At 40.8% G+C, this 25,272-nt stretch overlaps 1 protein-coding gene across 1 annotated transcript in view; it reads right to left on the bottom strand.

The window, feature by feature from the left end:
• SLC12A8 (solute carrier family 12 member 8) overlaps window positions 1–24,221 on the bottom strand; it is a 66,609-nt gene extending 42,388 nt beyond the window's left edge. Inside the window, exons 1-4 of the mRNA XM_044438293.1 lie at window positions 24,122–24,221; window positions 23,370–23,516; window positions 15,504–15,695; window positions 13,030–13,261 (exon numbers count right to left, since the gene is read on the bottom strand). Coding sequence (XP_044294228.1) covers window positions 13,030–13,261; window positions 15,504–15,695; window positions 23,370–23,516; window positions 24,122–24,172 — 622 coding nt within the window. The 5' untranslated portion in view covers window positions 24,173–24,221. The remainder of the gene's footprint in view (window positions 1–13,029; window positions 13,262–15,503; window positions 15,696–23,369; window positions 23,517–24,121) is intronic.
• Window positions 24,222–25,272: the final 1,051 nt, after the last annotated feature.

Raw genomic sequence — 25,272 nt, forward strand, 5'->3', positions numbered from 1 at the left:
AGTAGTTTCCAGTGTCAGACAGATTCCAGTAGGGAGAGCACATTCGTGTTGAGATGCCTGCTTGCAGAAAACGGCTGTCATTACAAGTACCCAAATGGCAACCTGTGCGGCTAACTTTGTGAAACTATGCAAGGCATCTGGAGTCTTTGAAATCTTTAATTATGGATAGTTTGAAGCATATTCTCTAATGAGTCAAAACAGTAAGAGACCGACCTGAGATCATTCCCACGGATGAAAATAATATGGCCTGGTTTGCCAAGCTTCAACTACCTACTATTCGTATTTTTAATACCAGTATTTATAGTATTTAATACTACACTAAGTATTAAACCAAAACAGAAGGATATGCATTCCATAATATGTGCAGGTACCCAAGGTATTCATGACTCTAGAAATTATTTAGAACTGTTGGTTCACATGTTAAAACCAGAGCCAAAGTATGGACACACATGGAAGAATGGAAATATCCCATGATTAGGGTTGAAGCCAAAGGTCCGGCTGTTCATTTCAAATCAATGTACATACACAGTCCTTGCTCAGCTCTTTTATGTCCATTTCTCTCTCCCAATTTTCCTTCCTTTTTCGTATTTTTGTTCTTTTCTCCATTGTTCTGGAACACTTTCAGTCCTCCAGGCTTCCCAGTGTCTTCTGCCTGAAAAGTTCATGCCTAGAGCCACCTCTTTCCAGTTCCTTGCTTCTGCTGCCTATCTTTCCCCATCTCATTCTGCCTGCACTCTCTGGGACCTGGGCAGCTCATCCAAAAGATCTGCTTACCTTGCCCTTCTCTGACATACTCAGCCAATGTCTGCCAGAGGTCCATCTGCCTACCTTCCCTCAGTGTATACAGCAGGTCAGAGAACAAAAATTGTGGCCTGTGGACTGAGGCCCACCAGCCACCAGCATAAAAATGCAGTAGCATTGCCTTGCATTCCCTCGCTAGAACCTCTTTCCCTATCACTGGCCTTGACTAAGAAATCAGAGATAAAGAAGGGGTTTCCTTGTGAGCTTATACATACATGCATGCTAATGTGTGTATACTCACAGTCCCAAGCCAAAAATCTGTTAGATGAAGCTCCAATTTTAAGACAAGAGGCAGAGAAATCACAAGTGTTTTCTAAGTTTCGGTGCAGGGCAATCAGGTGCAAACAGTTGTGGCAAATTGTGTAGAGGAGAGAAGGCTGGCAGGTGATGCTAGCGCTGAAGCAAGTTGCTCCTGTCACAGTGCCTGCTTGTAAGACACAGGACACCTGTCTCCTTGGCCTCTGGTCCATCTCTGTCAGCCTGCATCTCTCCTGATGAGGTGTTGCTACCACAAACATGCACTTCTTTACATGTACGTGGGATTGTCAAGGACCATTGGCTCAGGCATAATTGTTCTCTTGAAGCTTCCCTACCTTTATCTGTCTTCCCTTTTCAACATAAGCCCCAAACCACTGGATCTGCGCACTGTTAAGTGTTTTATGTATTTTGCCCAGAAGGACATTTTTCTGTGTTTGTGGGAAAGTTGATGTTTTTGCTGGTGGTTACTGTTGTTGTAGGTCATATTTTCCACTAGGGATCACCGAATTTTCCTACTCTATTCCTGTGTACAGCAAACAAGAACAAGGTCTCCAACCTCACCCCCAGTAATCATACATTATCCCATTCCCAGTTGCCAGCCCAGTTCTGCAAAACCAGAATATCCTTGGGGATAAAAGCTGCTAAGGGGTATGGCATTCAGTAAGGGAGTGCTCTCCAGACCCTGAAAATCATCATGATTCCCAGAAAGCTAATTGCATCATGTGACACTATAAAGGATATGTTCTGGAGAACAGCAATCCACTTTATCAAATGATAGCTTCTCCAGTAATACTTAATGTACCACCAGGCTCTATATGAAAACTCTTGATTGTTCGGATTTAACAAGTGAATGGCATTCATCTAGCTGGCTTTCAAAACCGATGGACTGCCCTGTGCAGAGGGGTATTTTCCCACTTGGGAGTGTAACCTTAGAATGGATGGAAATCTGAAAGATCCCTTTTCATAAAAACTAGACAGGAAACTCATCTGAGAAAACCCTTTTAATGCAAAATGTGTGTCTGCTTTAATATTCTAAAAATAAAGGCAAGAAGGAAGTGACTGAACACTGGGATAATATTGGTGTGTGTATGTGTGTTTGGGGAAATGGGAGTGATACAGCTAGGAAACTCCACCCAAGCATAATCACGTAGCAGATTTCATTTGAGATCTGCAAGAAGGAGACACACAAGCTTGGATGCAGGCTTTTTCCCCGTAAAGATTAAAAAGGGAAAGCTAATACTGTAAGATGGCTGTGGTAAGATAAATAACGTTTTCCCATACATTAAACTATTTGTAAAAGATGTTTTGGCTTAGTGGCACCCTACTAAATAAGTACAAATGGCTTTATATTTCAAAAGAGCAGTAAAATGAAACTCTTTAACAGTATTTCCCTTGAAAACTTGTAAACATCAAGCTGGTATTATAAGTCAAGAAACCAACATGCAGTAAAATAACTTATCTCCTAGATAAGATACATCAAGTAACTGGAAGTCTCAGGGTTAGAACACACCCATATTCTCAACTCACAGAATACCTTTTGATTTTTTTGCATAGGTTCACATAGGTTATTCATCCCATCAGAGCTCTACTTGAGCCAACCATTTCAGAACTGAAGTCTGCTTATGAAAACAGACTTGCTTAGATAATGATAACAGCAAACTACTAATCAAGGTTAAAGCCAAGACTAATTAAGCAAAATAATAACAATAAAAAATTGTACTATACTACAAAGTATAGTACCGAAGCTGGATAGCAATCATGCAAATTGTATGCCACGCACAAAAATCTTCTCTTGCACAGCTGCCGTAGTGTTTGCTGTTTTCAGCATTTATCAACCATTTGTCTTAGTAAAAAAGACCAAATCACTTTAGAGGGAAAAACGCTTTCTATGCACAATTGTTACTTAGTGCCTTTGAAATTCATGAGGTCTGGAGAGGGATGAATGCCATCCTTCCATACATACACACAAATCCAACTTCTTAAGAATACCATCTCTACTTTTCAAACACATGTGCAAAACCACTTCTTTTGAATGCCCTGTAATCAATGCTTGGATACCACTCATAGGACATCTGTGGTAATGCAGGATTTCCCAAATAAACACCATAGGAATAGTAAAGAAAAATCTCTTACATACAAACCTCATGCAAGTAGAAATCTACTTTTCTAAAAAGAAAAACAAGTCAAATATCAAATGACTTCACACAGCATGCATAATGTTTAACTCCTCCATCTTTCACCCTCAACGCACAGACTTCATTCTGTCTGAGAAATGTCTCTTCCTCCTAATCAAAGGACATTTTAGGCAGCTGGTTTTCTTGCTGAAGCTGTGCAAAGGAACGCACATTGTGCTTTTTCACAGAATGCTGTGGGATCAGTGCTAAAAGCACAAGCTGTGAAGCAGGAAGTAACTCCTTGGCCATGAACTCACTCACAGTCCGCATGCCACCATTTCCTATTCTCCGCGCCCTCGCAATATGGAGCTTACTGAAGGGTTTTGCAAGGAATACTGAAATAAATCATGTGATATGCTACAAACACTTCAAACATTTCTTATTTATATTAATATTCAAGAGTTTTAATGCTGCTTTAAAAAAAGCTTCCCAAAGCATGATATATTATGGAGAAATAGTACATTAACACAGTTTTTTCCTTTAACCAACAGCTAAAAGAGTAGCATATAACCAATTATACCAGACTAACTACAATCAAAACAATATTCTAAACATTGAAAAACAATTAAACCACCCACACCCAAGCCAAAAGTAGATGGAAGTGAAAATGTCTTTAGAATCTACTTGGAAACAAAAGACAGAACAAAAGTAAGGAGAAAAGCTACATTTGTCTCTCTCTAAACATGTCTCTGTTTACAAGTAACAGTAAAAAGGTCCTGTTACTTGTTCCCAACAAACTGAGCTTTATTCAAGCTATTTACAAACATTCTATACATATGAGAATGTTTTACTCTCTTCCCCATAAGTAAGTTTGGTCATATATATCTCAAGCATCTTATTGCACTGTTTCAAACAGTGACTGTGCTGTATATGTTCATTCAGTTGAAGCAGATGCCACAACTATAGTAATCCATGTATTTGTTCTAGTTGTTCATCTACCTTTCTAGTGCAAGAAACCCAACACCCTGTACATGATCCTTTGCCTCTCCTATTTTATCTCTATAAAAACGCTGTGAGTTAGGTTCGGGTAAGAGTTGGATCCTGATCCAAAGTCCCAATCCCAATGGGCTTCATGGCCAAACGGGAACTAGAACACAAGTCTCCTGAGTCCCAGTCCATCATCATGTAATAAAGGACCAACATGACCATCAGAAACCCCCATCTCACTTCTGAGACCACCAGATATCCACGTGTGGGCAAAATGTTATAATAGCAGATGTATGACCCAAAATACAAGTACACAGGCCTGAATACAACCAGCAGTATGAGCTCATGGTGCAAGTCTATGCACATTGAATTTTACAGACATGTATGTCCTAATCATGCGCAGCCAGTGCACGAGCGTGCCTTTCATCCTTCAGGGACCAAAAGTTCTCAAGTGCAAAAACACATTCCCACACCTATGTTGCACGGAGGGCAAGATAAGAGGACTATCTGATTCACGCCACAAGGAGCTCAGACAAAGCAACAATGATCTTCTGCACATACTGCACTCCATGACATGGTTTAAATTTATTTATTTTTATTGTGCGGTACAAAAACAACCAAACTAAGAAAAGAGGCAAGGAGAAAAAATTAGTGCAATATTTTTATAGAATTTAGGGGAAAAAAAGATCCATACCCCTGGTTATACAGATATCTATTATATCTCTATATATCAGTATCTAACAAAACACATTATAACTATTAAAATAAGTATGTACATACTTCAACAAAGGCACCCCAAATTTCTGTCCATTAAAAGAATATGCGTAAGGCCACCTGTTCAAAAACTGAAAGCTTCATTAAATCCTCCACCCATTGCATTATGATGGGGGGGGGGTATTTCTCCGATTATTACTAGTCTTTTGTAATTAGTAATAGTTTTTTTATTTATTCAATTTATATTCCACTATAACTAGTCCAAAGATTCTTTTAAGGGGATTACAAAAATGTTACATAAAATTTCATCAAGTTTTAAAACACAGAAAAACAACATATATTAAAACATAGACTATGCAGCCAAGGGGCCAGATAACAATAAGTTAAAACATATTAAGGCTACAAACAGTTTAAATAACATTCTAATGTAAAGTCAATGGTTAAAATATCTGGAGAAGAGGGTTGTTGTCGCCTGGTGCTAAAAAGATTGTAAAGATGGTGCCAGGCGAACTACTTTTGGAAGGTCATTCCATAAATAGGCCCCTCTTCTAATATTAGTCCTTTGACTATCAAAAGAGTACAGAAAATTAATTCATTCTGACCTTACACTGGATTCCAAGAGATGTATAGGTAATTAAAAAGAACATGCACATCTGTAAATACAGTGGCACATTAGTTCACAAAATTAATTCGTTCCACGATTCTGGTTGCGAACCGAATTGGTTGCGAACCGAATCAAATTTCCCCATAAGGTTCAATGTGAATAAGGTTAAAATATGAAACAAAGTACAGTACAGTAAAGTATGAAGAGAGAGAGCACTAACCATGCTTGAGGCGACTTCTGGTGCAGAGGACAGGAACGTGGGTGGGGAGGAGGTTATTGTTTGGAGGCAGAGTCTGCCACCATGATCTCGACTAGAGGAAGCCATGACCATGTGTCAGAGTGGGGAAGATGGCCGCGTTCATGTTTGTACGAGGAAGATGGCCGCAATTGTGTTCGTCACCCAATGTGGAGTTCGCGAATAGAAGCAAAATTTTGCCAAACATTATTTTCACGAACAGAAGCGTTCGTGAACTAAGGCATTACTGTATAAAAGACTTTTTCATCACAGGCTTTATTCCAATTATTACCTCCACTCAAATGGAAACTGCCATTGGACATTGCCAAACCATTTGGAGAAAGAAGCAGTAGCTGCATTACACCTTCAACAACTGGCTAATTATTCACTCATTAAAGAGCTGTTATAGTACCCAGTATACTCAAAACATCATTTTTGCTGAATTAAGCATAATCTGAGAGCCACAATCCCTTGTGAAATAGATATTAATGAATTGTTGTGGGACAGTCATTATTCCATGCTTGTCTGAGACCCTGCATATCATATTTATTCACCAACACTGTCCCTACTTCCTTTTTTGCAAATATGGGTACCTTATCAGAAAAGAACCTTTAAAGATATGTGGAAACACACAGTATTCAGAGCCTATATAAATTAGCATGTGCAAATCTGTGCTTTTTTTTTTTTTCGCCCTGTGGGCCTGAGCCCAGATCTTTTTGGTACCAATACCACCTGTGGCAAGGACAAAATTTCACCAGAAGTGTAAGCAAAATGGAGAACATACCTCCATTTCCCCTTATTTCAAGTTTATTTATTTAAACAACTTATATGCTGCCCCCTTCGCATAAGCCCCTCATAAGTTCATGTTTAGGGAACATAAAATATGCCTAAGTGCCCATTAAAATTTTGTTACTTAGGTCCATATCTGAGAAACACATCAGGAATTAAAACAGGGATGCAGAACCTCTATCATGTGGCATTTCAGCATTCAGGCCATGCAGCTTCCAGGAATTTCTCCAGCCAAGCCCCTTTCTCTAGAATCCTATATTTCTTTCTACCTGGAGGAAGAAACATGAGTATGGCACCACTACAAGATTGTTTTATGCCCCTATATTAAAAGAGGTGGAACTGGAAGTAAATTCATCCTCAGAAACAGGAGCTCCATCAACTTGGGATTTCCAAGAATTACTTTAAGAAAATGTGTTACAGTAGTGCAAACTTGGCTTGGAACAATAATGGTCTCCCATTATAAGGATAGCATTTATTACTAGAATTTCCAGACCACCTTTCTGCAACAAGCAGCCCTGGGGCAGATCACAACAGCACTAGAAGCAATGGCATAAGAAACAGAATGAGTTGCAAAAGCTAGGTTCTCTGTATCTCCCATTCCCTGGATTAATGGCCATTCTATCAAAATACGGGATATTTCTTAACAGAAGAAAGCTGGCAAACACACACTTTATTTCCCCATTGTAATAAAGGTTGATTATGAATTGCTAGTCTGAATCCTGGAGATATATTTGATCATTGAAACTCTCCACTTACAGACTCACTAACTCAGGTTACTACTAGCATTGCAAATACTTAAGATTTTGAAAGTGCACATTTCTAGCTGCAATGGCTCAAGGTCTTGTAATGTTCATGGTGACCGTTTTAAAAGATACGCGTTTATTTTTCTTCTTATATCTCCCCCCCGCCCCACGATTAGCCCTTTAATTCCAGGTTATGCTGTCCTTGATATCCTTTCTTACCAACTAAAGGACACTGCTGGACACAAAAAACAACAATTAATTCTATTATCTAGCACTGTGAAGTCATTCTTAAAGCATTTTACATTTCTTCCAAAGAGGAGTAAAGCTCAAGTCAACAGCTTAATTTCTAAAACAAGAGATACCGGGGCTAAATCTATTCTGGACATACTTCAGATTTTCTTTTAAATTCCAAACTTAGAATCCTGTTGACTGTTTGCAATTGCTTAACAGGGACTCCAAGGAGTCATGTTAAGAGGCACACTTCTAGTTCTTTCTGCATTTTAGGGCTAAATCATTCTACTGCAAACAAATTAGGGTCTGCTCAACTTGTATTAATGAGAAGAAGGTATTGGGACATGTTCAGAAATCATTTTAGTTGAATTGTTGCTTAGTTCCAGGCTGAGTCCTAGCCCTAAATACAGGTTTGATGGATGAGCCCTGGCTCATTTTAAATTGTGTGAAGTGGATCCTTGTAATCCTTAGAATTTTACACTGAGTAGTACTGTCTCTGTAGCATTGGGGTTATGCAACTATTCAAAGAGTTTTCTGTATCATGCAGGTGCTTCCTCAAAACAACAGCACAATTCTATGCATGTTCACTCAAAATTCAGTCCAAATGTGTTCAACAGATCATATCCCCTTGTCAGCGCACTTGGACTTGCAGCCTCAGCAAGCAGTAACCTGAGTGCTCTTTCACAAATGTCAAACGTATGTCAGGTCATTGTAAAACATGGCTAGGAGGCCATCCCCAATGCTATTGCATTTAAAGTGCATTACATGTGTTTGCAAACATTTTCTCCACTGATAAAACAAATAGGAAAGTTTTCAAGGTGACTCATCTTCCTGTGCCAGCCATTACATTCTGACTGCATGGTAGACATTACAAATAAAGAAAAAACTAACAAAAGGAAAAAAAGGGGGGAAGATGGTGTAATAACAAAAACTAAAGATAAAGTGACACCTTCTGTTTAGCTGCATAACTACATTTAATTTTTGGTGCATAAATTTGCTCCTACCACAATTCCTGCACCTAGGCACAAGACTTCTAAATTCCTTTGCCTCTGGGCTCTTTATCAAGTTGTACCTAGTCCCTAAGATTTGTTAACCTCACAAAAGTGCTTCTGCACACGTACATGCTCAAACTAAGCCTCCCCACCTTGCACCATTCTTGCTTATCAAGCATAGCCTTCAGTCAACTGGATCAGAACGCCATTGAGATTGGTACCCGATGTACATTTGCACTGATACATCCAAGAAGGCACGTCTGTGTTTGTGGGACAGCATTTTTCTTCTGGTGGTGGTTGTTGTCACAGATCATATTTTCACTGGGCACACAATTTGTTTTGCATAAATGTACTTTTTTGTAACTAAATGTGACAGTGTCGTCAAACACTAGTCACACCCCAAAAGCCCATGTTTTGCTGCACTGTACTTGAGAGCACATGGCACTTCACATAAAGTAATGACAGAACGTAAATCCCAGAGCAGCCTTCTTCAATCTGGGGCCCTCCAGATGTTTTAGGCTTCACCTCTCAACAACCTCCACCACTATGCCAGGATTGCTGGCAGCTTTACTCCAAAATATCTGGCTGGGAAAGGTTGACCATTTTGCTTTACATAGCCAATTTCAAAGTGAAAGAGACAAATCTCAATTGAACAAATGGGACAGATCACTGGTTCTTAACCGAATGCCATAATAAACACATTTCAGCTATTTTAAGTATATTGCTAATGATTCTAAAGGCAGTTGCTGAACATCCCTTTTAACAGCTGTAATCCTATACCCACTTGCCTAGAGTAAAGACCAGTAAACTCTTCTGAGCAGACATATGTAAAATTGTCTTGTAAAAGATCTAACTATGGGGAAAAAATGAAATGGCCAAATTCTTCCCTTGGGGGAAGGCAAAGGCTTAGGAGTTACACATAAGCAGACCTAAGGACAAACAGCACAGACATGAGGCTAAAGTATGCCTGAAAATGCAGAAGAAATGTTGCATTAAATTTTCAAAATTCTTTTTTGCAATTTCTTAATTTAGTTTATGATTGGATAAGTTTTCATTGTATGCTTTTAATGATGTTAGCTTTATTGAACAATTCTACGGAATTGGCAAGTATATGTAACCATCTATTTAATCTTTTATGCATTTCTAACCTACCCTATCCTCCTAAGATTTTAAGACATTTATGTATAGAAAGCCATGAATAAATAATACATGCACTGAACATAGAAAAACAGGTATCTGCCTTTACTACGAAGTCAAAATATATCAGAAGCAGCAGTAAGAGGAAAAGCCTTAAATATAAAGAATATACGGTGTCCTCCTTGGCTCCTGATATTGATGTATGAAGTGGGTTAAAATGGCATGTCTGTGGCCCATAAAAGCACCACTGGGCACTGGAGGAGGAGCTGTGCCCAGGTCAGTGGAATAAGCTGCCAGTCATTCTCCTGCCAGAACGATGCAATGGCGGGGAAGCCCAATTGAGGAGGAGTTGGCTACTGATCCCCTGTATCCAAGGGACGTCATTCCACCAGATTGGCCTGATCTGGTCCTATCAGCTGCACCCATTATCTGATGACTCTGCCTGGTGGGATGGTGACTACAAAGATCCAACGGCCCAAAAGTGCAGTTAAGTGCACAGGGGCACGGACACACACACACACAGGCTGTCTTTCAGCAGGTGATTCTCCTTCCCAGCCCTAATTAGACTCTTTGACCCCAAGACAGTTTTTTAAATGATCCACTAAAGTGCAGGCAGAAGGAAGCAGTAAAGTTCAAGCAACAAAACAGGGCCACGAGAATTCTCCGGTCTGCTTTCTTCCCTCCACAACCTCTGGCAATTCCCAAGCCTGGTGGAAGAAATATGATTATGGGGGATAGACTCAATATATGTTCAGGTGGAGAGAAGAAGTGGTACTTTAAATGGGTACTTTGCATCCCACATTTCCTCTGTAGATGTATTTGAAACATGGGTCTGCCATCAACATATGTAGCTTGGGCCTGTAAAATTAAGGGCACAACTCCTAGCATTCCCCAGTCAGCCATGTCACACTTTTCCCTATCTTAAACATCCGTCAGTCTGCATCCTTAAGCATCTGATAGATTTTGCCAGGAAATTGACCAATGTATCAGTTGTTTCTGCATTATTAGGGCAATGCAGAATGGTTGTTTTTAAGTGCTGCATCAATGCATCGCCATATGACCTCAAAGGAAGCGCTTTTTAGCACCCCTTTGTGTCTTCCCTCAATAGCAGCATTTGCTCAAATGAATCCTAAACAGAATCCCTCCCCAGTTATCTGTGAGTTCATCTTAAAGTAATGTCATAAAATAGAAACAGTTATGAGTCTCCAAAACAAAATGCTTACATCAGAACCACAAGCAAGGGAAATTTTACAAGTCTGGTGTGAAAATGAACTCAGTTTCTTACAACACCATCCGAGGCAGTGAAAAGCTGCATGAGGGAATGGCTGCCTTGATCAAAGTCACCCTTTTAATCTCTAATCAGTGTTTTAATTCATTAATCCAAACAGATACCCTATTAAATGCTTTCAATCCCTTCTCAAAGGCAGGAACAGAGACACTTTTATATGGCTGGTATTTAAGAGGCTCAGCCTTTCTTTTCTTGCATGAAAAGAGCTCCACATTAAAGCCAAATGCATTAAAAGTAACATTAAAAGCCATCAGAAACCACTGCATCCAATCGCCAGACAGTTAGTAGAAATAGGTACTTTTCCCAACTCTTGGGTGTGGTGGCTACAGCTGTACACAATACTCTAAGTGCAATTGCATTAGATTTGTAGAAGGGCAGTAGGATATTAACATTTGTATTATGAATTCCTTTCTTAATTTTGCTCAACGTGGAATTCACCATTTCCACAGCAGCCACACACTGGGAGACATTTTCATCAAGCCGTCTACCTCAGTCCCAAGGCCTCTTTCTGTTTTATCTTAACATTAATATGCTGCCCCATTGCCAGCGGCTCTGGGTGGCTTCTTTCTTGGTCAGTCACCTTAGCTCGGATCCCATCAGCTTATGCTTCCAGCTGGGATTTTTGACCCCAACATGCTTCACCTTGCGCTTGCTTACACTGAACCATGTTTGCCATTTTTATGTCCATTTTCCCAGTCTGGGGAGATCCTGGTTCCTTTCAGATTTAACTACTTTAAATAATTTGGTGTCATCAAATTTGGCCACTTCACTGCTCACTCCAAATTCCAGATCAATGATGGATAAGTGAAAAAGTAGGGCCATTTATCCCTACTCTCTATTTTCTATTCTTTGACCAGATACTCATCCATAAGAGGACCACCTCTCTTATTCCGTGCCTGCTAAGTTAGCTCAGCAGTCTTTGGTGAGGGACTTTGTCAGAGGCCGTTTGGAAATTAAGTAAACAATGCCTTCACGGATCAGCCCTGTTTGCATTTTTTTGATACTTTCACAGAACTCTTAAAGGTTACTGAGATAGGATTTATTTGTGGAAGCCATGTGGATTCTTTCCCAGCAGGACCTATTCTTCTATATGCTTACTGATAATGTTTTCAGTCAATTTACCCAGAACAGACATTAAATCAGTCCATCATTTCCCAGATCCTTTTAACAATTTGGTCTTGCATTGGTCATTCTCTAGTCCTCTGGTACAAAGGCTGATTTTAGGGACATGCTACACATTTTTATTAGAAAGTCACCAATTTCATAGTTTGAGTACTTTAAGAACCCTAGAATGGATACCATCTGAGGTTGGTGATTTATTAACTTTCAATGTGTTTAGTAAGGCTGAAAACATTATGCTTTGTCACCACAATTTGCCTTAGTTCTTCAGACTTTTTTTCCTGAAAACAACAGTTCAGGACCAGGTTATCTGTACTGTATCCAATGCTGAGAAGACAAATGAAAATAATGTATTCAACTTGTCAGCAATCTCCTCATTTCCTCTAATACTTCTTCAACTACGTCATTATTCAGCAGTCCAACTGCCTCCTTGGCTAGATTCTTGCTTTTGATGTATTTATAGATTTTTTAAAAAATGTTGGACTTAATGATGCTAGAGATGTGGTCCTTAAAATCCTTTTCTGTATCTCTTATTTTCCATTTTTGAGGCCTCCCTGATTTTATTTTCCATTTCAAGGTCACTCTTAGCATTCTAGTCTGGGAGAAAATAGACTATTCCGAGTACCAAATTAGTTCTGGAGCCACAAAATGTCACCCACAGTGCTTTTGGGGAGGAGTTCGTGCCCTTTAGGTTTTCCAGTTTGCGACACACTGCCCTCCCTCCTAACACCAACACCATGTGCCAGTATAACCTTACCAGTCTCTTCTATAAAGTTCATATCCAGAAATGACCATATCTCTCTAGCTCAAGTTTAGGAAGCTGGATCTAAACAAAGAAAGTACATACCTTGCTCCGAAAAAAAAGTTTCTATCCATAAGGAAAGTTATTTTACACAATAATTGATTAAAACACATATGATGGTTCATTTTTTTTGTTTGTTTTTGTTCAACTGGGGTTTCTTTAATGAGGTTGTAGCTACAATTATTCCTGAGCTTGACCAGTTGGAAGAACTTTACCTGGATCTAGGTGTGTGAAAGATCCAATGACAAAATCCAATGTAGAAACAGCTAGTAGCAAGAGGAGAAGCAGCTGGAGACGGATTATCCATTTCACACCAGCAAGGTTAATTCCAAGCAAGCCCAGCAGGACAGCAAGTGAGATGCCTCTTACTGCCCAAATGTTACGGAGGTTCAGGAGGTCAGAGATAGATTCAGCAAATCCAGTAATGTACATTGCACCTGCAACACACTGAAGGACAGTTTTACTTGCAAAAATGCTAAGCAGTGGATTACAAGATGCCTGCAAGGATGTTGAAGATTTTATTTTCATATTTATTTTAGTATCACATGGTCTGTAAGTCCTTTGCAGTGGCTTTTGAAAGATCAAACAATACAAGATAAAAATTGAAAGAAAAAGTGAATAGAACATTTTTTGTGATTAAATAAAATGGAGAGCAGGAGAACCTTGTACGCTGCCTTGGGTACCTTGCGAAAGGAAGCAGGGGGGATAAATATAATATAATAATGGATAATAATAACCAATTTATAATTGTTAAACAACAACCTAGTGACCTGATTTGCATGTCACATTAAGCTATGGTAAGCTGTCACCATGGGTAGATTCACGGAATAGGAGAGGTGGAAGGGGCCTATATGGCCATTGACTCTACCTTGCTGCTCAATGCAGGACTCCAAGTTAAAGCATGAACTTTTGTTGCAGTTGGCTCTGTGTCACACAACCAAGCCACATTGAGAACCCATGGCCTGCAGTAGAGTGGTTTAGGGGGCTTGCTCTCAGGGTGGCTTGCTGTGACATCCAGCCTGGAAGAGTCTTTATGTCATTTGAATTTGACAAATGGCTTTTCTACACAGAGGGCTTATAGAGTGCTTGGGTGCCACACCAGCTGCTGCCATATCAATATAACTTAAAATGAAGGTCCTACAAATGTGCACACTTGCAAAGGACTCAACAAAGGACTAAACAAACTAAAAATAAACCAACAGAAAGAATGCATTTGCACAAATCTGAATAACTGAAAAACCCAGTTTGCAGAAATTGGAAGGACTGATTTAAAAGAAAAATACCAATCCCAGTTGTATAGTCTGAAGCACATTTAGAAAATACACTGATCCTATTTACATTCATTGAAGGACCAAAAACAGTCCGACAACATCAAACTTGCTCGGAAAATGAGCAGCAATTGGGAAGAGGGCAAGTTTCCCTCTGTAAGAAATATAAGGCTCTGAGGTTTGCAACTTTTAGATTTGACAGCTATACAATGATTGGAGGTTTGGGGAAAGGGAAAGCTGGGCTAATTTAGCAGCCATGTCATGAGCCTGTTTCTCACATCTGGTCAAAATGTAAACAGCCATAGCTGGATGCAATTTGTATGACACGTATGGGGAATCCCAGGAGGTCATGGAGCACATGTTGTCATAGAGTCAATAAGCTTGATGAAAGAGGCCAGGACTGATATTTTCAGTCAAGAGAGTCAAGCTACAGAGAATCTGCCACCCACTCAGGAATCGCTGCTTCAACTTAATCAACATGTTATCTGTATGAATGGAATATGGGTCATGAACCACAGCTGGATCCATGTCTGGCTTTTTGGCTGAACCAAAATGAAGAAACTATGGATGCCGATTTGGATATTCCCAGAGGCCTTTAAAGCTTGCAGGACACTGATCAAATTTTCCTTTGAGGGAAGCTGTAAGAATAAAGATACAACCTACACCACATATCACTTTGCAAATGTACAAAAAGGAATGTATACAATAGTCATGTAAATATTAGGGATTATGGTTTTATCAGGGTAAAAGATTCTTCTCTATGATTAGCTAGGACAAACTACACTGATCCAAACCAGATCATCTCACCCTTTTTTTTTTCTTCCTTTCGTCTTCATTTTCAGTGGTCTTGGGTATCCTGTCATACTTGAATACTACCAAAAATATAAATCAGCATGGCTCCCAACCTAAATTTAGTTCAAAGGGCTAAAAATACCAAGCAAACTGAAATAATTTGGTTCATTTATAAACTGCGTAACTGCAAGGAGATACAAATATGCTAACCCTCCAGGGTCTCCTCCCTCAAGGCTTAGGAGCCAAATTCCTTTTAGGGTGTTTTGTTTATGAGCAGTAATTTTTGCCTGGAACTTGGACAACAGATTTAAGCAAAAAGAGCATCCCCTTTGCAGACTTATATGTAAAACCTTGTTTTAATTTCTATACTGTGGAAGATTTTTAAAATAAAGCACTTGGTTTTGTATTGCCTCCAAGCATTGCTAGGCCAATATCAATGTCCAGCAAGCCAACTGCAATTCTAAAAAGCTGCCCATTCATAATTCTGCAACTACATACCCTACTTGAAAATCCTCCTGACAAGCTCAACAGAACAAGGCTGGTATATTACTGACTTGAGCAACAACTAGAAAAAGTAAATGGAAAGTTTTATGAATCAATATGTTTTCTCCAAAGACAAGTGTTCCTACCTGACCAAATATATAAAGGAGGCCAATGGTCCCTCCAACTTGACCTCCAAGGACCGTAGAAATCATTGAATAGACTCCTCCACTTCCAATACTGCACCGCTCACAAACTCCAATGCCAGACAAGACAGTTACTAAGGCCACCAAGATGACAAAGGACACCAAAAACATGCCCATAAGAATACCAGTGTTTCCCTGTAATGGAAGGAAAAACAAAACACTCAAGTTTAAAGAGGGAACGTCAGAGAGCGATTTAGTAAGCACAGGCAAGCCACCAGATGAACCACGCGGATCATCTGTTGTTGCGGTAAGTGCTGCAGATGGCTCCCCACCAACACACTTCACCACTATTCAGGACTCGGGCATGGAATCACTTGTCTATGCTCTGCAGTTCTGGGTGCAGGCCACTTTCAGCTGTGCGACTTTTGGCAATATACACTGAATGTCTAGAGTCGGAAAATGTTGGTATTTGACAGTGGCAGTATAAATAACTAACCGAGAGATGTGTCATCCACTGCTAATACATGTAAAAATAATCTCTCTTGATCAAAAAGCCAACGTAATTTGGAATCTACATTTCAAAAACATTTCAACTAACCACACCACTTAAGACACATTAGTTCCTTTGTTTTGGGAGTGTGCTACAAAAAATGCAGTATTTTCAGACTTGATGTAAACAGTGTGCCTTATTTGCAACTGTTAAAACAGAGTTCACATGAAAGCAGTTGTAGTTTCTTAATAATTATTTAAGCTTATTCAAATAATTTCCACATCTGAAAAAGCAGTATGTGTGTACTGTGCATACCTGATTTTCTGAGCAACAAAAAGGGACCACATGGCTCTGAACGAAACTTGACTATAGCTACATCTTTCACAAAGATGTATATAAAACAGTAATTTATAGAAACCACTAAATGATGGGGATTTTTAATATGATCAGCTTGTAGAGTAAGTTATATTCCCATGTCTCCACAGCTTTTATCATACACAAGCCACATCTGATGGTCAAATGTCATCAGCATGCAGATGCTAAATAAAAAGTGACCTCTTCAGCCTTTCCTCTGAACTTTAAAAAGCCCCATTGTGAATGAACTCCAGCATTTTGCAACTTCCAATTCATCTTCAAAGCGCTGTTCTTATCCTGCAGACATGGTGCTCCTTCCTGTGATGACTCTCAAGGAGGAGCAGTGGTTCTCAGTTCCTTTTGATTGCTAATTGTTTCATTGCACAAAAGAAGTTACGTCGCACTTGTGCCACCCGTATATCCATGGAGCATCCACTATCCCTTCCCATTGTGAAAAATACAAGATTATTTAGTACAGACGAAATTGATAACACTCTTCATTCGGTCTTTAATTAAAAAAACAGATGCAAAGTTAGAATGATGATTCCTTAAGAAAAAAGCTGCTTAGGGAAGGAGCCTGAAAATGTTGCCTACCAGCAGATGTGTGAATGCTGAATGCTGGCATCTTTCCCCCTTGATGTGATGCAACTGTCATTTAAACCAGCAGGAGGCTAAACTGAAACAGAATTTCATGAAGGCAACAACATTCCGCATGCATATAACTTTAGAGGGAAGAAAGCAGAAGGGGCAGGAAATGAGATGAAGGACCGCGAGAGAAGAAGCAAAGCCCTCTCATTATGGCAAGAAATAAACAAATGGAGGTTCATCAGATACTCACTAAAGGCAAGATCCTATGTATGTTTCGAAAGGAAAAAGGCCTACAACTTGTTTGTTTATTATCTGATTTCTAGCCTGCCCCATTAGCCACATGGCTTCCTGGGTGGGTTACAAGCAATAAAAACACATAAAAACAGTATAAAACCTTAAAAACATGCAATCAGATAAATAACAATAAAAGCACACCCTATCATGTCTTAACCGAAACAACATAAAAGGCATACCACATTAAAATACACACCATTAAAACAGATTAGCAATTAAAACACTAGCAACATAAAAAGGTCTTTGCCTGGCGCCGAAAAGAATATAAAGAAGGTGCCAGGCGAACCTCTCTGGTTTGTCCAACATCCACAGGATTGTGCCCTAAAAGTAATCTGTGTTAGTGCAATAGAGTGTGCGTGAGTGGGGGTGGGGAGAGAGACCAATTTTACAGCAGGTAGTCCAGCAGGTAGCAGCAGGGTCTGCTTTTTAATCTACTTACTTCTTAACCTTATTAGTCACCCTGTAGTAACAAATAACAAAAACAAAGATAAAAAGCCACATCCATGTGAAGATCATGGCAGTTTGTGGCAAAATCAAGGGAAAGTGGCAATTAGAGAAAGGCATCAAAGGTGTGTGATATCAAGCTCTATGCTGGACCTGCCCTGGCCTCTGCAGAAGCGATCAACAGCTGAAATTTTGCAGGAAAGCATATTCAAATCCCTGCCCAGCTAAGAAGCCAGCTGAGTGGCTGTGGACTAGTACCTATCTCTTGGCCAACCTGATACCCTCCAGATGTTTTGGACAACTCCCAGAATGCCTTACCATTGATGATGGTGTCTGGAGCTGATAGGAACTGAAGGCCAAAAGACCTGGGTGGCAGCAAGCTTGGGAAATCTGGCCTAACCTGATTTGCCAGGATCGCTGTGAGGCTAAAGCACTGCCATGCTCTCTGCTGAGGAATGGCAGAATACAGATGCTGCAAGAGGGGATGCTATGGCAATAGCACAACACCTTCACGCCCTGCATACTGAACTGTTCAATAAAAGGAAAGGACGAGAGCCACCAAGTGCAGCGTCTGCACAGTGGCCGCTGCACAGCATCCTTTGCTGAGACTCACAGGATCTCTGCAAGCCCTCGTTGAGGACACCTCCTCAGCGACATCGAAAGGTCTAAATTGCTTTCTGGGGGCACTAAACGCATCTTTCTTCTCTGCTACTCAGGTATTCCTTTAAGACCACCTCCTCATGAGAGCTTTAGGATGGAGAGAGGCCTATTATGTCCTAGCTCCTCCCCACTCAAAGGCAGAGGCCACAGAAGCCAACCTGAAGGGTTTGCTTGTATTTTTCGCCGCCTAGTGCACAAGCCACACATTTGTGGAAATAAGCGACTAGAAGTTATATGAATGCAGCAGAATAAAGGTGCATTTTTACACAGTGACTAGTATCTGTAGAACTTTGTAGCTATCATCTGCATCACCGCCACTGATTTGGTGCTTGACCAACACAAACATTAATATTTCACTCAACCCTCAAGAACAGGACAAGGACCGCACAGACTGACCTTCCCCAACCAGATGTTCTCCAGATGCATTGGACTACAGCCCCCATAATCCAAAGTCAGTATGGCAAATGGCCATCGTGGGCACTATAACCTACCTGCAGGATGCTGTCCTTGGCATTTATACCACCAAAATGTACATTTTATTTTCCTTCTGTGCACAACTCATGTTTATTCCTCTCTGTCTCACTTTTTTTAGTAGGTCCCCACTTTGTCAACATCATTTTGAATTCTAATTCAATCCACTTCTCAAAGGCAGGCTTCACAGTGCCTGTGCATTTGGTCTCCCTGAAGTTTTTACAACACAGAAGAATTTTATTGAAGGAGGCGGATTCCTATGAAAGGAGTTAAATATTGGGGAGAGAGTTGCAGTTGCTCAATAAAAGGAACTTTACAGCACAATGGCTTATAAATAAGGATGTAAATATAAATAGGTCCCCATCCCAAAGAACAGATGTAAGTTCACAGAAACATAGAACATAGAAACTGAATGAGTCAGAAGGGGTCTCCTGGGCCATCTAGTCTGACCCCCGGCTCCAGCCAGCTCCGCTCATGGCATGTCTAGCCTGTCCTTGAACACCCTCACCGATGGGGCCTCAAGCACCTCCCATGGAAGCCCATTCCATACCCTTGGGGTCCTAACTGTCAGGAAGTACTTCCTGGCATCCAAATTGAACCTTGGTTCCTTGAGCCTGGCTCTGTTGGAGCGCAGCCTGCCTTCCTCTGCTGGGGAGAACAAGCCTCTACCCGCCTCCATGTGACACCCCCTCACATACCAGTATGTCCCCAACAGATCCCCTTGGAGTCTCCTCTTCTCCAGGCTGAAGAGACCCAGTTCCCCCTGTCCCTGTGATTTCACCAGGACCTTCAAGGGAAAAGTGCTAGAAGCAGAGTCCAGGAGGAGGGCTCAGGCCACCACACTAATGGAATGCCTTGCCTTGCAATGTGGTGTGTGCACAGTGCGTCAAATCAGAGTATTACACAGGCCATGCCTGCTACCTTGGCAACAACTATCTTCATGACAGTCCAGCACTTGACAGAGGTGCAACTGGAAGTGCTCCAGGCCAGCCTATTACTGCACACTTGCCCTCCCTCATTCACGAAACATTATGGGCTGTCCAGACAATGTTCTGCTTTTCTTTGCAGCCTTCCTATGTTTTCTCACCACTTCAGTCTTTTTAACAAGCACCTACACCAATAATGCAGGAAAGATGGAATCGCTGTACAACTCCTTTTAATGGGCAGCATTAGCTGTCTGCCTAGAAATATCTTTGGAACTGCATATTGGCCACCAAAGCAATTAGCTCTGTCAGTGCAAAACTACATGCTCAAAACTGGTAGTAATGGGATTGGTAGAACCATTTATACCACTGGCAAGGTATGAAATGCTCCTGAAGCAGCTTATACTATGCAAGTTGTTTTCTCCCTAATTACCACCACCCCACCTTCCATCATGAAATAGAAGGACCAAAAGGTAATCTAGTCAAATTATCTTACTGGCATGCAGAGCTGCCCCACCTGACCCTCCAGAAAATGAGTTTGTGCAAACCATACTAGACTGTGGTCCAAGGAAAGGCTAGTGGCACAAAAAGGGTGCATATAATATGAATGGCTTCAGGTGATTCAGATCAGAAAATACAGTCAACTTTGCCTGCAGGGCAAAACGCTGATGCCATAATATTTTGGTATAAAACATGCAAATTTTTTGTCCTTTGGGCAAAAAATACAGGGCAAAATGTTAACACATTTATTTACTCCCACTGCAGTCTTACTTAGGTTGTTGAACTAGGCTGTCTGCCAATGTTCTTGTCTATTTCACACTTTTCATGGTATTTTGTAAGCATGAGGCTTAAGAAACAAATAAACCAAAACTGAAAATGAATACAAGGTACAAGCTATGCAGAGCTCTATTAAGGACATTGTCAGACACATTGTGCAAGTATTTGCTTGAGTAAATGTCACAGTGCAAAAGAAAGATGGTAATCTTTATCAATGTAGATTATAGTGGCAGAGAAAGGGCAGCTACTGGTCAGCACAGAAGACGCTGGCAAAGGATGCTTCCCAGACAATGGCAGTGACACTCAAGCTTTCTCTTGTTAATATTGTGCAGAAAAAGACAATGGTAAAACACTTCTGAATATTTCTTACCTTGCCAACCTATAGTAAAGCAAATCCAAAAGAAAATAGGGCCAGAAGACAAATATGAATAGCACGATTGCTAGTGCTGCAACTAGATTAAAACCAAAGGAAGTCTAGCACATTGTATGAACAGAGGTGGAAGTGTAATGCTGCACAACACAAACAATTGCAAAGTGGAACATGAGAAATATGAATAAAGACTAACTTGAATCTTAAAGCAAAAAATGGAATGGTTAACTATTGCAGTACATGGTGTGAATGAACTATATGGACTGGAATAGGACATTTGCAATCAGACAAACACAAAATATTTTCTTTGGAAGTGACAACTCAGAAGAAACCAAACGGCTCTAATACAGAGGCAAGAAGTAGTACAGACAGTAAAAGGCTATGACCAAATAATGTCAATCAGATTTTTTGGGAAACCTATCAACATAACCATTATTCCAGTCTATGTTCTATCAACAGGTATTGAAGCATAAATCTAGTTTTTTAAGCAGGATCCACGTGGAAATCACTAACATCTAGGCTGTCCCCTACCTCCAGCCAACTCCGCTCATGACATGTCTACCATGTTTATGTCCAGCTTATCCTTAAACACCCTCACTGATAGGCCTTCAACCACCTCCCATGGAAGCCCATTCCATGCCCTTGGGGTCCTAACCATCAGGAAGTACTTCCTGGCATCCAACTCGAATCTTGGTTCCCTGAGCTTTGCTTCATTGGAACGAGTCCTGCTCTCATCTGCAGGGGAAAACAGGTCATGACCTACCTCCGCGTGACACCCTCACACGTATCTGTATGTCACTAACAGGTCCCCTCTGAATCTCCTTTTCTCAAGGCTGAAAAAAGCCAGTTCCCTCAGTCTCTCCTCATATGGCTTACCCTGCAAACCTTGTGGCCCTTCGCTGCACCGATTCCAACCTTGCTATATCCCTCTTGTAATGTGGGGCCCAGAAGTGAACACAATACTCCAACTGCAGGTGCACCAGAGTCGTATAGAGTGACAGTAATACTTTTCTCAATCTAGAAGCTATGCTTCTGGCTATAAACCAAGGATCACGTTCACTCTCCACTGCCGCGTCACACACTGCTGACTCATGTTTAGCCTGCAGTTGACCAGCACCCCAAGATCCTTTTCACAAGTGCTGGTCAACTGCATTCACAATACTGAATTCAGTTAACCATGAACCAGAAGAATTGTAGATTAAAACTAGTGGTAGTATTAGGGAAGACTGCAAAATGGCAATTCCTGTAGGGAAAAGGAAAACTCAAAAGGATGTTGAAGGAAACACTCACACTTGCTAAGGCCAAGTGAGAAGCAAAAACAAAGTGTAACAGAAATAGGATCAGAATCCTGAATGTAACTTTTCAGCAACTATCATGCAGAGACAAAAACAATTTCAATGACCAGAGAAAGAGAAAGAACAGCAAAAGAGGAAAAACAAGAAAGCTCTTCCAGAAGATCCAAGAAACCAAAGGTAAATTCAATTCCATGCTATCTGACCAGGATAAAATACAAAGAATGTGAAAACACTACACAAAAGCATCATACAAAGGAGATAAAAGGATAGCAGACACCTTCAGAAAAGAATCCTACGAAAAACAGCCTGCAATATTAGAAAATGAAGTCGTGACATGGAAGCTGTTCTGAAAGAGCTTGGACAAAATACTGTATCCAGAGTAGCTGGAGTACCAAAACAACTATCCTAAGATGCAGAGACTGAATCTGTCCAAACCCTAAAAAGAATATGCCAAAAATATGGAACACAGAACAGTGGCCCCCAGACTGGAAAAGTCAGCACACATTACAATCCACAAAAAAGGAAATGCTAAGGAAAGCAGCAACTACAGGGGCATTGCACTCATTTCCCAAGCAAGCAAAGGGATGCACAAGGTGTTGCATCAAAGAATTTTACCACATATGGAGCAAGAAATGCCTGGCATTCAAATGCGATTCTTAAAAGGAAGAGGCAGCTGAGAATGTATTGCAAATATATGCTGACCACAAAGAATTTCAAAAGTAGAACATTCTGTGCTTTATTGATTATGACAAAGCCTTTGCCTGTTTGGCTCATGAGCTGCTATGGATGTCCTGAAAGAAATGGGAATGCCTCAGCGCTTGATTGTCTTGATGCATAAGCCAGAACTTGCCCTGGAAGTGAAAATGATTAAACTGAGGTTGATGAGAAGGCAAGACTCACTGCAGAAGACAAAAATGCCAAGGAAAGTACAAAGCAGAAGAGGAAGGGGCAGGTCAAACATGAGATGGATCAATTCTATAAAGGAAGCCACAGCCTTGAGTTTACAAGATCTGAGCATGTCTGTTTAGGACAGAACAATCTGGAGTGCATCCATTCATGGGGTTACCATAAATCAGAGATGACTTGATGGCATGTAACAGCCACAATTCCATATAAATTAGTTGTTAAAAGAATAGACCTAAAATCACCTTAAGCAAAACAAGCAGCAGCAGAGTTAAGTGTTACTTAGTCACCCATACTTACTACCAGCCACCCTGTCCTCAGAAAGAGAACAACTCCAAAGATGTTGATCATGCAAGAGGTAAAGACTCCATCCCATGTTCCAAAGAGGACAGGTTCCCAAACAAAGAGATCTATCTTCCACCATGGCTTGTTGTGCATCTGGGAACTCTAAAAGAAAGTAGAACGTGCCAGTTAATTTCTAGGCATAATACCAAAGAGAAACAAAAGTATGTTTTGAAAACAAAGAGAAACGTAACTTATACTAAGGATGACAGAACCTGCCCTGTTCTTGACCCAAAATACTTTATTTCAGGGAACAAGAAGCATGGTTTTATGTAGGATAGTCATACTTCCCAAATTCCACTGTGGTTGTTACAAACTCTAGACTTCCAAACCCTACTCAGAAACTACATTTCACGGAATTTTATGAAACTCTGGACATGGCAAAGGCTCTGTCTCTTACCCCACACTGCCACCAAATAAAAATAAAAATGAATAGCCTCATAGTAAATCCATTTTTCTGCAAATCGCACTCCCTGCTTTTGCTCCTGGTGAGATTGTACACTTTATAAAGATAATATATTGTGATTGGTCTGTATTCAGAAAACTAAAAACAAATTTGCACCAGTGTCAGAGGAACTGTTCAATTTATAAGTTCACACTTAAAACCAACGAATGAGCAAGCAACCTGAGCTCTCTCCATTACATTGTTCCAACTACCTTGCAGTGTTTTAGAAGGCAAAACTCAATGGCAAAGAACCTTCTCAGCATACCTGTTGTGCTTCTTCATGAAAGAGTTCCTGTATATGCCCATCAGTCCTCATGCTGGTGCTGCTCCTGGGCAGAAAGAGCCTATTTTTCACATTAAAGCTGTAGCCAGACAGTGCTGCCATAACGACAAAGATAAACCACCAGGGATAGCGCTCAAGGTCAGCTATGATGCTCAGGTGAGTGCCTGCAGAGCTGCTGAGGTACGTGCAGAAGAAACTTCATTGCTTTCCTTCACCTGATCTAGTGAGAAAACAGAGTCACACTGTCGTCACACTCACAGTGTTGGGAATGAAAGAGGCAGTTCTTGGCACACTTTCCAGGGCCAGGGTGGCACAAGCTCTTCAGATGAGGCCTGGGAAATGCAGTCTGCAAACACAGAAGGTGGAGGAAGGAGCGCTTCTCTCAAGGTCACTGTCTCCAGGTGCTCAGGCAGACCCCGGGAACTGACAGGGGTGGGGAGTGCAGGGAGGGGGCATGGGAGAGGAGTCTGGCCTGATCCCTGACCGCATGTCATGGCACTGGGAGAGAAAGGGGAGCCAACTCGAGGGCCTGCATAGATCTAAGAGGAAGACTCCAGAGGGGTGGGGCTCAGGGTTACTGAAAAGGAGGGTTCTTGGGAATAGTTTCTAGCTTGGGTTCAACAAACTACTCTGAGCATGCTCAAAGACTCTTCTTCTATTGGCCCTTTTCACAGTTGCATTTTCTGTAGTGATGTGTTTTATATTGTTTTAATAATTAATGTTTTATATAGTAGTTTTATATTTGTTGTATTTTTATATCCTGTAAACCATCCTGAGTGTTTGAAGCGATAGGACAGGGTATAAATGAAACATATATACTCTCTCTCTACACGTGTGTGTGTGTGTGTGTGTGTGTGTGTGTGTGTTTGCTGGCTGTATGGTGGAAATGAAGTGCTTTTTGCCAAAGAATTGACTGTTGTTTGAAGGTGGGAACCCAGCTCCTGACGCAGAGTTGTTGATAACACTGTTGATCCTACATGGGAGAAAACTGGCCTAATAACATCGCAATGGGACAGTATGCATGATACAACAGCCCAGCATGGGTTGCTCACAGAAAGGCTGCAGTGTCCCTGTGTGACTACAATTTTGAATATACAACCCCCACTAGGAGATTTTCAGGTTGTGAGAACTCA

Source organism: Varanus komodoensis, unplaced genomic scaffold, assembly GCF_004798865.1.
Source record: "Varanus komodoensis strain SLA01 unplaced genomic scaffold, ASM479886v1 scaffold32, whole genome shotgun sequence".
NCBI lineage: Eukaryota > Metazoa > Chordata > Lepidosauria > Squamata > Varanidae > Varanus > Varanus komodoensis.